This window comes from Chaetura pelagica, unplaced genomic scaffold (assembly GCF_000747805.2).
Source record: "Chaetura pelagica isolate M959 unplaced genomic scaffold, ChaPel_1.0 scaffold83, whole genome shotgun sequence".
Classification (NCBI taxonomy): domain Eukaryota; kingdom Metazoa; phylum Chordata; class Aves; order Apodiformes; family Apodidae; genus Chaetura; species Chaetura pelagica.
The window spans coordinates 5,579,303-5,594,172 of NW_009952893.1; the positions used below are offsets into that span (position 1 = coordinate 5,579,303).

The 14,870-nt window shown below is 37.6% G+C and overlaps 1 protein-coding gene across 1 annotated transcript; it reads right to left on the bottom strand.

The window, feature by feature from the left end:
- Positions 1 to 360: 360 nt before the first annotated feature.
- On the bottom strand, positions 361 to 14,808 carry LACTB2 (lactamase, beta 2). Its single transcript, XM_009995601.1, has 7 exons — positions 14,738 to 14,808; positions 14,421 to 14,584; positions 13,182 to 13,305; positions 10,721 to 10,899; positions 4,931 to 5,079; positions 3,377 to 3,458; positions 361 to 404 (listed from the first exon to the last, which is right to left on the bottom strand). The coding sequence occupies exons 1-7, from the start codon at positions 14,806 to 14,808 to the stop codon at positions 361 to 363; spliced, it is 813 nt and encodes a 270-aa protein (XP_009993903.1).
- Positions 14,809 to 14,870: the final 62 nt, after the last annotated feature.

Consider the following 14,870-nt stretch of genomic DNA (forward strand, 5'->3'; position numbering starts at 1 on the left):
ATAGATAGCTTACTAGAAAATAACTTTTTGAAAAGCACAAGCAAATGAAAATTATTTTAGAATAACATTTTCTATTCCTTTTAGCAGAGTTTTTTTTATAAATCTGATTTATTTGGTTTTTCATACTCATTCTATTGTATTAACTCAGTATCTATCAGGTTATTAAAAAAATGTCGATAAAGTAGAATTTGAAAAACATTTGTTAACTGACTGTAACATTGCTTTAAAATTATGCTACCATTTAAAAAAAAAAAAGGGAGGAGAATTAGTTTTTATTTTACATATTGTCTCAGCTCAGAATTATATTTTTCATGCAGCAACTGTGCAGATTAAAGATATTCTTGAGCAATCTTGTGTAACTTATAAATTGTTTCGCCATGTGAAGTTCGGTGTTGCATCACGTACTGTTAAGAAAAAAAGACCAAACTTGTAACAAACTAACACTTAGATGCTCCATATAAACATTAGACTCTCAAACTTAACCTGTATTTGCATATGTATGTCTGTACCTGGCATTTTTAATCAAAACTATTAGAATACTTTCAGGCCAGTGCTGAGTTTTAACGGAAGATGATAAACATTAATAGTTTCACAATGTAACCTAACAATAAAAAGGAAAATTAATAAAAAGGGTTTAATAATAATTAATCAAAATTCAGAATATTAACATTTCTAGTTATTAAGAAATTTGAGGTAGCAAGGCACTTCTTGCATTTTATGAAATTTATAAACTTTAGAGAAAAAAAGTGATCTATGCAGCTAAATTAAGAACAGTAAAATTATTTTTTGTCTCGTCATCAACTGACTTTTAGGAATTTGAAACAATGACTAGAGGTATTTAGATCCAACATGGGAGAAGGCTTACATGCACATATTGTACCATTTTCATGTATACAAAACATTACTTTTCTGTTTAAAGTGAAAAAAGCAAATCTGTAAAGGTAGTATCATTCCTAATTGAAGTTACAGAAGTTATGTACCAACATAAACTGCAATCCCTCGAATGAAGCTGTGAATTAGTAACTGCAGCAGGCAACATATGGCCATGATTTGCATGGAGGAGCTCTCCTGTAACATTGTAATATGCCTGTCACATTCATTACCCTTCTGACAACGTGTTTCTCTGGCAAAATATTTTGTGAAAATTAAGCAGTGTTATGACTGCAACTCAGGTCTTCAGTAATGAGAACAAAACTTGAAATACTGCAACTCAGACTATGTGGAAAAGACATCATATCAAAACCGAACAAACAAGTAACATGAGTAGGGCAAGTATTTGTATGCTACATAGTCAGAAAAACCAGAATCGATTTTCCTTAACAGATGTCCTCAATTTGAACTGAAAAATTGACAAAGGTCACATGATGTTAAGTGTTTATCATAGATCTCCATCTAAGCTTATATTAAAAAAATTAATAACTGTTTACACACTCCAGAGATCAGCACAGAAAAACCTCAAGTGTTCTGATGAAATTGCTTTCCTCCTGTATGAGCACAAAGTGAAGATTAAAAAAAAACAAACCAGAAAACTTCAAAGGGCACTTCTTGTGCTACATGGAAAGCACAGGACCTCCAGCTGCATGCAGTAGAAGAGTCACAACAATTCTTCTGATTAGTATCTCTAGTTATTTAAACTTTCTAATTATTTCAAGCAGCCGCTACTTTGTGAACAGATATCTGACTGAAGTGCCCTATCTGCTTTCTCCCTATCTGTATTCAAAGGTGATTTCTGAGGAAAACTGAAATATTTTTGTCCAGTAAGCATGAAAAGGGTGTTCTGGGAGAACAGGAAAAAACACCCAAAACAACACAAACAAAACCACCCTCAAAAAAACCCAACCCTGGCTTAAGAGATTAAATCACTAGCTCACTCAAAGTAACTCCTTGACACAGTCCTTTGTAGGGAAGACTGCAAGAGTACTTTTAAAGTTAATTTATCCACTACTTCCTCTAAACAGAAAAGTGCTGTTGCTTGAGCTACTTTGGCAGTGAAAGGAAGGGATAAATGATAGAATCATAGACTTGTAGAATGGTTTGGGTTGGAAGGGACCTAGAAGATCATCTAGTTCCAACCCCCTTGCATAGGCAGGGACACCTCCCATTAGACCAGGTTGCTCAAGGCCCTGTTCAACCTGGCCTTGAACATTTCCAGCGACAGGAAACTTTCCTGGGCAACCTGTTCCAGGGTCTCACCACCCCCCAGAGGGATCTTGTGGAGCCAAACTGGAGACATATAATGTACGTTAATAACCAAGAAGTGATATCACATTTAAAAGCTGGTGTATTATGTATCATGCTGGTAAGCTTCCCTGACATTCTGCACAAAATATGCTTAAAGATTTCATTTTCTGAACTTTAGTAATGACTGTATTCATGTGACTCTAATTTATGTTCTTTGAACAAAAAGCAGGTCATTATTATCACAAAAATTGAGGCTTAATTGTTCAGACAATTAGTACCTATAGCTGATTTAACACTAAAACAAAAAGAAGGTCCAAGTTGGAAAAAGAGACTGATTTAATGTTCTTATTTAGGTTGGTAAACACTGAAAATTTGAAACAGTTGTAAAAATTCTACTTATAAGTAGACAAGCGTGCAATTATGTAATGTATGGAAAGAAAATGTTCTCCTTAGCCTCTGGCTGAATGATGTTTCCACATGCACATGCCATTACAAAAATAGAATACTTCACCTTGTTCACTAGAAGTAAAGGCACAGTGTAAAAACAGTAAATTAAATATAGTTGCCCTACTTAAGTACTGTACTAATTAGAAATTTTAAACATTTACACTGCATGAGTAAGTGCTGGGTCCTGCACTTGGGTCACAACAACCCCAGTCAATGCTACGGGCTTGGGGAAGAGTGGTTGGAAAGCTGCCCAGAGGAAAAGGACCCGGGGGTGTTGATCAACAACTGGCTGAATGTGAGCCATCTCTAAAACACATATATTTAAAAATATGCATATAGAAAAGGCAGAAATGTAAAATGGAATCCCATAAAATGCTGCATACATGCATATTTCTACATGAATTTCAGAAAATACACAAAGATGTAGATGCTAGCATTAGAAATGTATTCCATGTCATGTTTTAAATCAAAATTTAAAAGTATATATATGCATTGCAGCAATCTGTGTTCTAAGCATTTTGCAAACACTTTATAATGTAATTTCTAGAAGGCTGGAAATACTGTATAACCATTGGATTTTTCATGTATTTCTACTTCAAATTGTCTGACGGACAGCTACTGCAACTAACTTCTGTTGCCCTCTCCCCTTTCTTCCACAGGAAATAATGCACTAAAATATAATGAGAACCAGTACATAGAAAACCAAAATGAAAATTACCTCCCTCTCACCCCCCCATCCACAACTTACACACTTTTCCTTCTTTTTCCAACTTCTTCAAGTGGACTAAGAGGTTACTTTCTGCTGCTGGAAGTAAATTTTCAGGGATCTCCTAATGGGAACACAAAGATGCATTTTGTCTTTGTTTAAACATGTCCCAATTATGTTTCCAACATAGAAAATTAATGGTTTATTATCGTAGATTTTCCTCTTCTGAATTGCTATGTTGAACGTTCAGCTAGTTATACAGTGACAATGAACTGAAATGAGTAAATCAATTTTATACCAGTTAAACTAGTAGCCTAATAACACTTCGTCTTTGCTCATTTTTTGCATTACCCACCTGTATTATGCAACCTTTGGCCAACTAAGAAGACTGTGCTCTTCTGAGCTTGGTCTGCATTGGTTTGTCAGTGTAGCTGAGCCTTTTCAAAGAGAAATTTAAAATTGCATTTTTCTACAAATATCTATCTCTTCTATTCCATGCCAGTATTTACAAGGGTTTAAATATTCTTTAACAATTAGAATCTGTAAACGAGTAAAAAATTTAAAAATACAACAGCTTCAGGAGGACAAAACATCTCTTAAAATTATCAAGTGCTCATTAGATAAAAACCAGTAAATGTCTTAAACCCCCCCTCTCTAGCTCTGTCATCCTAAAATTAAAGCCTTCTTGTTGAAAATTAAAAGTTCTTCTTCAAATAGCATAAGTCTGGCAGGAAGATTCACTAGAAAATTAGCTCAATAAATGATGAATCTTTAACAAGCTTTGAAAGATTACACTTTTTTAAAACCATAGGAAAGCTACGGAAAAAAATACTGAAAAATTCTTAGCATATAGTGACAGGACAAGTGGTTTGAGATTTACAGAAACTCATGAATGGTTGTATACTTAAAAACTACAGTAGTTCAGGCAGGAAAACTGCAGGAGCTAAACTGCCACGGGTAACAGCCATTGGCAACTTTGACACCTTCCTCCAAAGCAAATGCTGCATCTCTTTTAACTCTACTTCCTAGGATGGGTAACCCTCATACCAGATGTACCAATTACTGAGGTTACACGTGGAATGCTCAAGTAGCAAAAAAAACCCCTTACACCTGTCTGGCACATGCAAAGTTACCAACCTTCTGAGTGCAACATCCATCTCTGTGAAACTGCAGTTTACCTATGCTCTTCTGCAGACTGATAATTCAGGAACTAGAAGTTTTAACCAATCTTTCAGGAGACTCCAAACACACTTTCATAAATAAAAAATTGTTATCACCTGCTTTTCACTTAGAACCAAACACCACTCTATTTTTTGCTTGGTCCTATGAAAATGTGCTTAGGATCATCTAGACAGTGAAATAACAAGTTCATAAGAATCATCTGGGCCCCACTGCAAGGAAGTGCTCAAACAATACAATTTAAATGCACAGTCATACATGAATTTTGAACAAGCAGAAATATTTTCTCTTTTTCCCCTTCCTCTTTTAAAAAGGCATCATGATCTTGATGCAAGCACTTAAGACTTTACATAGAATTTTATGAACATAGACTCAATTTTCCTTAGTTTAATCAAAGAACTTTTAATCAACAATTACCTGGTATACTATCTTCACAAGCTCTGAGGATGTATATGATTTTCCAGGATTCTTCTGGAAAACATTTAGAATTTGCTTTTCACGTGCAACTCGGTGAGAAATGTAGTTTTGGATTCTAGTATTTGCATCACGTACTACTGGTCCATGACCTAAATCAAAACACATGTACCACAGCACTATTACTTAAATTTGAAATTAAGTAGGCTATGGAGTAACTGAATAATTCTTATGTAAACTCTGGTATATTTGAAAGTCATAAGAAGGGAGCAGTATCTCTACATACCCCCCTGACAGTGTATTCTTGATGTTAAATTGTAGAACACTCTTGGCTTTTTTAATTCATTTTTTTTTCACAGGCCAAAATTAGGTTTGAATGTCTGCATCACATCATCTGCATGCAAATGAAGAGCAGTAAGATGGAAAGGATCTGAAAAGTCTGAAGGGGAGACCAAATACTTCAGGTTGAATAAGGAAAGGAAGGAAAGACTACTTTAGGATGTTTTAAAAGAAATAGGAAAGGAGTTCACTGCAGAACAGATTTGAAAGATGAGATTCAGATTATTATTTCTGCCTGTCTCACTCTCCTCAAAGCATATTAATACTGATAACTTAAACTTATGCTGGTCTTTGAACAGTAGTGGCTGAGGGAAAGGATTCATGTTCTACTGTTGTGTTGTGGGGCTATTAAGCAAGCAAAGGTGAGAAAAGTAATATCTTTAATTGTGATAATTTACCAGGACAGATCTTCAAAACTGACTCACACACTGTACTTCATTCACTTAAGAATACCCCTTCCTAAGTATATTAAAAATAAATTAATAGATGACAAACCGGAGACCCAGTCTGAAGGTGTCAGGGCAGGAATAAGCAATGCACAAGCAAAGGTTACATGTAGATCACTTCATGTCTGGCTGATTAATAAACACGTTTTTTCCTGGACTTAATTGTGGCAGATTAGAAATGTTTAATTTACTGAAAGGTCTTTGAATCAAATTAGAAAAAAGGCTCTATTTTGCTTGTACTTTTGTGTGTAGCTGATAAAATGCATTTTTAGTTTTAACACTTTTAAAATTAGAGCTTATTTTGCCTGAGGACAGGCAGATTACAGAAAAAGAACAACTAATATTTCATGTTTTGAACATCTGTGAAATAAAAGAAGTGTCCAAGGAATCTATCGTTCAAAGTCACAATTTTTATGCATATCTCAACTTATACACTTACTTCAGCATATTTGAAATTACTAAATATACATTGAAGCTTACCTTGTGTAAGACAGTATTACAAATAAAAGTAACATGTAAATAGAAAACTATACTGTCATATGTACATATATGTAATGATTTCAAACATATTAATCAAAAACTATTGTTCCTTACAAAAAAAAGTTACAAATATAACAGTAACTCTAGTAAATATGTTACCATTTATAAAACCAAAAGTTGAAATTTAGAAAAAACATTTTGATATGCAGAGCAAAGACTGTAATGGAAACTGTCGACTCTCTTGCATTCTCTAATGACGGAAGTGACACTGAAATATTAAAAATTAAGGCCTGCACATGGAATCATACTTAAAACCACTCCATATTCTTTCAAATGATTTAATTGACTTAGACTACCAGAGCAATGTCAGTACCTTGAATAGAAACGATATTTTGCAAAGTTAAAGGCATTTCACATCCATTACATCATTTGATCCACAGCTACTGTGTATGCATACATCACAAAGCTTGGAACCTAATCCAGATGTGGATCTTACCCATCTGTAATTTTTCATGGACAGCAACATACTTAACTTCCCCAATAAATAAATTAATATCTGAACAAATGTGTGAGTATGTGAAATAGATCTCTCAAAATAAGACCATCTTTCCAATATTTCAAATGTTATATCAGACAGCTTCATGCTATTTCAGACCTCTGTATAGCCCAGATGATCAGAAACAGGAAGTTTTTATTCTTCTAACAACAGCCTGTGAAGTAATATAGATTATCTTACTTTACAGTAAGTTAAAGCACAAAGGATAAAATTGAAAAAAACAACCAACTGGATCATGAAATCTTGCATAGATTTCTAACCCCAGTAACTATTATTTCTATATTATCAAGGAACATCGTTTATTACTATAGGATAGGGAGCCCTCTGCTGACTAAAATATCCTATTCCGGTCCCAAAGATTCTTATCAACTGCGGGCTGTAAATAGACTCAAAAGCATTCTGCCTGAAGTCATTTCCACATTCAGTTAAAAAAGGCACACGGAAGGGGAAGGATTGGCAAAATTCAGCCGCCCACACCTAGCCAGCAGTCAGCTTGTTAAGAAAAATCATGCTTTTTACATCTAATTCTGAGGGTGCAGTGTGAGTGCGAAAGCATGGGTAGGAATCAGGGAAACAGTTTAAGAATTATGAAGACCTAAAACTGGAATCAAGCCAATGTACTGAGCTTACATAAAATGTATTGGTAAAGCAAACTACCCTCTGCAATAGGAACCATATTACTGCAGTACATTGCAATAGTATACACAATTGTTCTCACTGGGCAACAATTATCTTTTACACAACTGCAAGTACTGCATGAACATACAACAGCACAGCAGACAGTTGTTGCAAATAAATGGGACAAATGTGTAGCCTTAGTAAATGCATAATCTAGATAAATAATGATTAAGGAGAGAGTGAAATACCATGACCATTTGACTTAGGTTCAACAACAAGGCTCTCGATCCCCTCCCCCTCTCACACAGGTAGGGAAGGAGAGAGAGAAAATTAAGGATTCTCCCTCAGAATCAGATTACCTTGAGGTACACACTGTACTTCACCATCCATCATCACACACGAGGTATGTCCAAGTCCCTAAGCATAAGCAACATCCTGGACAGGTTTAGCTTTGCCTGAAGCACGACAGGCTCAAACACTTTTACCCAACAGGTTTCTCTCACATACCACAGGGACTTTATCCCCATCTGCAGCATGTAGAAGGTCTGACTGAGCAGGACCAGCCTGACTGATGGATCCCCTGCTATTAACTAACCATGTGGCCTTTGCCAAATTTGTATCCCAGTTTTTGAAAGTTCCACCACCCATTGCCTTTAGGTAGCTTTCAACAGACCGTTGTACCTTTCACTTTCCCCTGAGGCTTGTGCATAGTATGAGATATGATATATTCACTCAATACCATGCTCTTTAGACCAGTCAGTCACAAGACTATTTTTGAAATGTGTCCCATTGTCTGACTCAATTCTTTCTGGAATACTATGGCTCCACAAGATTTGCTTCTCAAGGCCCAGGATAGTATTCCTGGCTCTGGCATGAGGCCCAGGATATGTTTCCAACCATCCTGTACTTGTTTCCACCATTATAAGCACATAGTGCTTACCCTGGTGGCTCTGAGGCAGCATGATATAGTAAATTTGACAGGCCTCCCATACCTGTACTTTGACCACCTCTCCTCATGCCACAAAGGTTTCAACTTTTTTGCCTGCTTAATTGCAGCACACGTCTCACAGTCGTGGATCACCTGTGCAATAGTGTCCATGGTTAAGTCCACCCCTTGGTCACAAGCCCATTTGTATGTTACATCTCTGCCCTGTGACCTGAAGTGTCATGGGCCCATTGAGCCAGAAAGAGCTCACTCTTATGTTCCCAGTCTAAGTCTATTTGGAACACCTGAGCAGCCTCATCTGCTCATTGCTTGTGTCAGTGCTCCTCAGTGGCTCAATTCAGAGGCACGTGTGCATCTACATGACACGCTTTTACCACCAGTTTCTCTACCTGAGCTGCAATGTCCTTCCACAGGTCAGCAACCCAGATAGGTTTACCTTTTTGCTGCCAGTTGTTCTGCTGCCATTGCTTTAGCCTACCCCACAAGGCATTTGCTGCCATCCACGAGTCAGCGTAGAGGTAGAGTCCAGTGACCAGTTGTCTCTAGGGAGATTCTGGAGTTTACCTCCCAATCTGTTTGGCATCTTATTCTTTCTGTCAGTCATTTGTTCAGTGGCTGAGGTGTGGAACTGATGGGAATCAGAGATAATGTCTCCATACTGTTGTGCTTTGAAAGCCACCTCACACATAGTTGGTCTTGCATCATCCTCAGAGCACCCCATGAAGGAGAATATATGGGCATGTACTGCTGGTACAGCCTGTGCAAACCTCCAGAACATTTGTGTGTTGCACAGAACATCATCAGGATTTTTAAGTCCATTTTTATCATAGATAACCTCTCGCACAGCTATTTTTCTCAAGTAGGTGATGGCTTTCTCAAGAGTGGGTGTTCTTCTTCAGCGCCATTCGATGTCACCCTTGGGGGGCTATCTCTGTCTCACAGCTGAAAGAAGTTGGTCCCACAGGGTGGTAGTTCCCATCTTACTACCAAGTGCTCTGTCAATACCAGCATCTCTGGCCAGGGATCCCAACTGCTTGGCTTCTCTCTCATCCACATTATAGGTTTCAGCACCACTATCAAAGCATCGGAGCAATCAAGGAAGAATTCCCTCACCAGCAGGGCAGGTGAAGTCCTTTCTCATGAGGTATTAATGAGATCCCTCCCTCAGTCTTTGTTTCTCCAGGCTAAACAGATGCAGCTCTCTCAGCCTTTCCTCATATAGTAGATGCTCCAGTCCCTTAATCATCTTAGTTGCCCTGTGCTAGATTCTCTCCAGTATTTCCTTGTCCTTCTTGAACTGGGGAGCCCAGAACTGCACAAAATACTCCAGGTGAGGCCTCACCAGGGCAGAGTAGAGGGAGAGGATAACCTCCCTTGACTTGCTGACCACACTCTACCTAATGCACCCCAGGATGGCACTGGCCTTCTTGGCTGCCAGGGAACATTGTTGGCTTATGGTCAGCCTGCTATGCACCATGCCTCCCAGGTCTTTTTCCCTGGAGCTGCTTTCCAGCAGGTCACCTCCTAACTTGCATTGATATGTGGTATATTTTAAGAATGAACATAAACCAGATTGGTTATATAGGCTAAACATAGGTGGTTAATGGAAGAAGAAAGACTGAGAATGTAGACACAGTTGCTAAGAATGAAAAGTTGAAGAACATGGAACAGAAAGAGTCAGAAAAACTCCTAAGATGTATCTGTGAAAGAGCAAAGGAGGAGCTTAAATGTTAGTTACATAATGAATTCTTAACATTCAGTTTTGTCAAACTGAGGTGATTTATGAGAAGTATATCCACTCCTACCTCCAAGGTTTGGGGGAAATAGAGGGAAAAAGTGCAAAGTGGTAGTCTGAATGAATTGGCAACTTCTTTTACAACATGATGTTTGCATTCTTGGCTCTTGTTCAAATTTAAGTCATTAAGTAGGGCAACCATCTCACAGTTTTGCAGCTTTCCAAGATGAATTTGTGATTAATGAGTGCTGCAGAGGACAGACATCTCTCTGGAAAAACATTAATAGGTTACTCAAATTGGCAGTGTATGTGGAAATGCAAAGGACCAAAAGAACAACTATTATTTTTTCTTCCAGGGTAACATTAAAACACATGGATAGAGCATTATAAGAAAACCAGATCTGCTGAAACATTCTGGCCTCTGTAGGCTGTGGGCACAGCAGCACAAGATTTAACCTCAAATGGGAGAAATATCCGGAAGCAAAGATATCTATCACTGAGAAATCTTCAAGTCTTGAAAACATCACCTTAGCTTAGCAATGGACATATATTAAGTAATGCACTTCAATTGTTACATTAGTAATGTGTTTGATTGTAGTAAGTGTTCTTAAATTCTTGGAGATGTTTTAAAATTACATAGTAAAACAGACCAGTTAAAAATAGAACCACTTACCAGGATATATTAAATCTGGTTTCATTTTTAGCAACCTCTTCAAAGTTTTCAGATAATCATATAGGTCTTCAATGACTGTTGTTCCCTCCCCTAAAATACAGTCACCAGAAAATATAGCATTTTCTTCTTCTAGATGTAAAACCATATGATCATCGGTGTGTCCAGGAGTATGTAAAACTCTGTTTAAAGAACAACAAAAAGGTTCAAGTTTCCATACAGCATATATGCTTCATTTCCAAAAGTTAAAATAATGACAAAATCATATGCTTACAAAGTAGACCACAAGAACCAGAAGAAAAACTGACCAAAAAAGGCTGAAATGTTGATGTAAGCAAGGTATCTCTTTGTCTAACCCCAGGCTATTTTCTTATACCACGTAGAGAGCACTGATCATCACCTCTAACACGCTTTTACATTTATAACACATCATAATAAAAGTGCATTAAGGGAGCTGGCTGGTCACGTAGAATTTGTGTTATAGAGAGCTTTAATGAAGAAAAACTGTCATTATTTCCAGATTAAAATGTGTGAAGTTCTTGACATACACCTTGCACTTAGCAGAATAAGGTAAGGATGATGTTACCAATTCTTTTAGAAATTAACTATAAACTTTTGGGCCCAACCTAGATAAAGTTCTGTCTTCTGATTTTTTCCTGAAAGCCCCAGGACACATTGGAGCCGGGCTGTCAAATACATCTTTTAGCTGTTCTACGTGCAGGTCTTTAAATACCTGAATAGTAAGAATTTAGGACTCCACAGCATGAATGAGAGCTGCATTAGAATGCAGCAGAGGGTGAATGGACAGTTTATATGTATATAGTAACCTGAGCTGCTAAGGAACTGCACTGTAGTGTCCTTTCACTACTATTTTTGAAAGGTAGAAAGTCTTATGATGGTGCTGATTCACACTGAAAGTAGACAGCTCTTTCTTGTTAATGGCAGATGTGTCTAAGCAGTGATCAGGAACTGATAGAACTGGTGTCAAGCATGTTGTACAGGCCAAGGCTGAACAACACTCAGCTACACCAGTGTAGGGCTAGGAGGCCAGAAGCACAGCAACATCTGATGCAGTAACTTCCAGCTCTCACTGAACGAGTTTGGCAGAAAGCAGGTGAACCGTTGCCCTGAGGAGCCAACACAAAGATTTAGTTGATGGGTTGCATCTTGCCTTTGTAGAAAGTGTGATCCTCCAGTTCCTGATGAAACCCTACCAGGAGGTTTAAGCACTAACATGAAAAAATAAAGGAAAAGTAACCAAACAATTGTCCAACACACTTAGAAAACTTGAAGGTTGCTTACTAAAATATAATACACATATACGGCTATTTTGGAACCAGTGGTGGATCTAAGAGCATCCCTAAAGTGCTTACTGAATTAATCAGATTAGATTATCAGCTTTTAACCAGGCATAAAGTTTGGCTGCATTACTCCAAACTTCAAAATGTGCCACCCCTGTCTTACTTGGATTCAAATTTAGTAAACTGTTCTCCACTCTAAATTGATTTTGTCTAAAAATGGGCCACTCAGGGTAGTGATAGATTTTTCAATACTCAATATAATACTCTTCATGTGTTTGATTTTTTTTTTTTACACTAACAAACCAAAATGCAGTAGGTCAAATATATCCTTCATTTTTTCCTTTTTTTCTGCCAATCAGACAGCTAGTATTCTTCACTAGACTGAGGAAAACAAGCAAAATTTGTCCTTAGAAAAGTAATGCCTTGTTAATGAAAGTAGTCCGGAAACAGAATGGTCAGATCTTATGGGCAATATGATTCCTATGAAGAATCCCTCCTGGGCAGGGTTTATAATTTAACACTTTAAGTATTAAATGTTTTAGTGTCTCTTTGGGAAGTATTTTTAAAGTAAAAAGAAAATAATAATAAATAATCCATCCAGACTACCATAAACTTCTCCAAAAGTATAAATTTGTCACTGCTTGACTCAGATCGACAACAATGCTCTCGATCGCCCCCCTTTCCTGCCCAAGTAGGGAAGGAGAGAGAGAAAAAGAGGGAGACTACTGGATTGAATACTAAACTACACAGCTTTAAACACTAATGATAAAAGAAAATATATACAATTATATACAAATATGTTCAGATATGTGCAAAAGCCTCTTGCATCCTCCCACCCCCAGCAACTCCCACAGCATCTCCTGAGCTGTGAACAGTACGGAAAAAAGTATGTAAAAATTGCTTTTCCTGGAGGAAATGTTTTTCAAGAGAAAGGTTCTTAATTTCTCTGCTGAGGCCAAAAACCAAATTACTGATAATCCTCATTCATAAAAACAACTTCTTCATACAAACATACCCTGCTGGATAACGACAGGGATTCTACATGCTTAAGTGTTCAAAAGATCAAACGTTTAGACTGCCAGTCCTTGGAGTTAGGATCCATATATGTGTCAGAATCCTGCAGAAAAAAGCAATCCACCGCACTTGCAGAAATTGGTGTTTACCTGAGTGTGGCTCCCTCTGTCTGTATCACATCTCCATCGTTAAGATAAAAATATTTATGTCCTCCTTCTATTGTTTCCTCACGGAGAGGGACACGAGGCAGCTTAGAGATGCGATATTCAGAGTCTGATTAAAGAATGCAAATAGAACTATGTTTTGAATTTGTCACTAACAACGCTGATTCCATAGAAAGGCTACTTTTGAACAAGTACTATTAATAACTACACTGTAGGAATACATAATTAGAAACAAGAAAATTGTACTGCAACTTCATGTTTATAAAGCAACCTTATTCCAGAGCTGCAAACAGTGAATAGTGAAAGCCACTGAATCTGAATACTATACTCTGTACCAGAGCGATTTTGAAGATGAAAAAGCACAAATTAAATTAATAAAGAAATGTCAATAATTATGATATTTTACAAATATTCCTTCTTGACTCATCAAATGCCAAAATCCCCAAGTTTCTACAAAAGCACTAAGATTTCTGTGCTAACATTATGCATTACAATTCACGGAAGCACTATTCAACATTTGCCTAACACTGGATGGAGGCTTTTTCACCTGCAACTTCCATCAGTGTCTGTCATTCTGACCCGTGCATCAACTGCAAATGCCTTGGCTGGAATAAGTATGGATAGCAATCCAGAAAGGTATTTATATCTCTTACTAATCTAGAACGTACAAACATGCTCATGGGTTGACAAGACCAAAATCCTCACAAAGACACCCATGTTGTTTTCAGTGGTGCCCAATTTACCTGCCAGACTACCCTACCCTCTTCCCCCTCATGATCTGACGCCTATGAATTTGTGAAATTATAGGCTGCTGTAAGGAATCTCAAAGTAATGCGTGTTTCTTTTTTTTCAGATATTGAGTTGTTTATTGTTTTTACACAAACAAAAGTAAGGATTAGTTTGTCATTACTGTTGATGTAGAAAGGAACAATTTTTTCTCCTTTCTCTTGATACCCTGTAGACTGGTGCTGGCAATCTAGGTTCTCACGATTCACACATAAGAAAAATTCACTACAAAGTTATGCACAGGGATTGAAGAAAAACTGTAGTATTCGGATTATTCCTTGCTCTTATTCAACACACTGCAATACTATAATGAAATTACATTTATATGGAGATTCCAGAAGAATGATAATCCATCTGATTTGCACAGAAGCACTCAGTAAAAGTTTTTTCTTGACATGTATCTGACATTTGCAACAATATCCAAAATCTCTGGCCTACCATTAGGGATGTTCTTGCAGATATCAGGTATCCCGCCAGTGTGATCATGATGCCAGTGGGTCACTACAATTTCTTGAATTGCGATGTTGAACTCTGACAGTGCCTGCTTCAAACAGCCAATGTATTCAGGAATAGATGGCTCCCCCGTGTCAATAAGGACTCTTCTACACGTGCACCAGTTCAAACAAACAAACAAACAAACCAACCCAAAACAAACAATGAGGGAATTTAACGTGCTCACACGACAGCTCCATTTCAAAGAAGAACCCCGCGTTGCACATTGCACGGAAACGTTGCAATAATGGATGCCTCCATACCCTGGACGCCTTTCTTCCCTCCCAGACACTTCATTTCCGTGGCATAACAAACGTATTCCACACACGTGCATGCCCCGGGCAGGTGGCAGGACTCACCGTTCAGTCCCACCTGAGCCTGAGGCCAGAGCAGGGG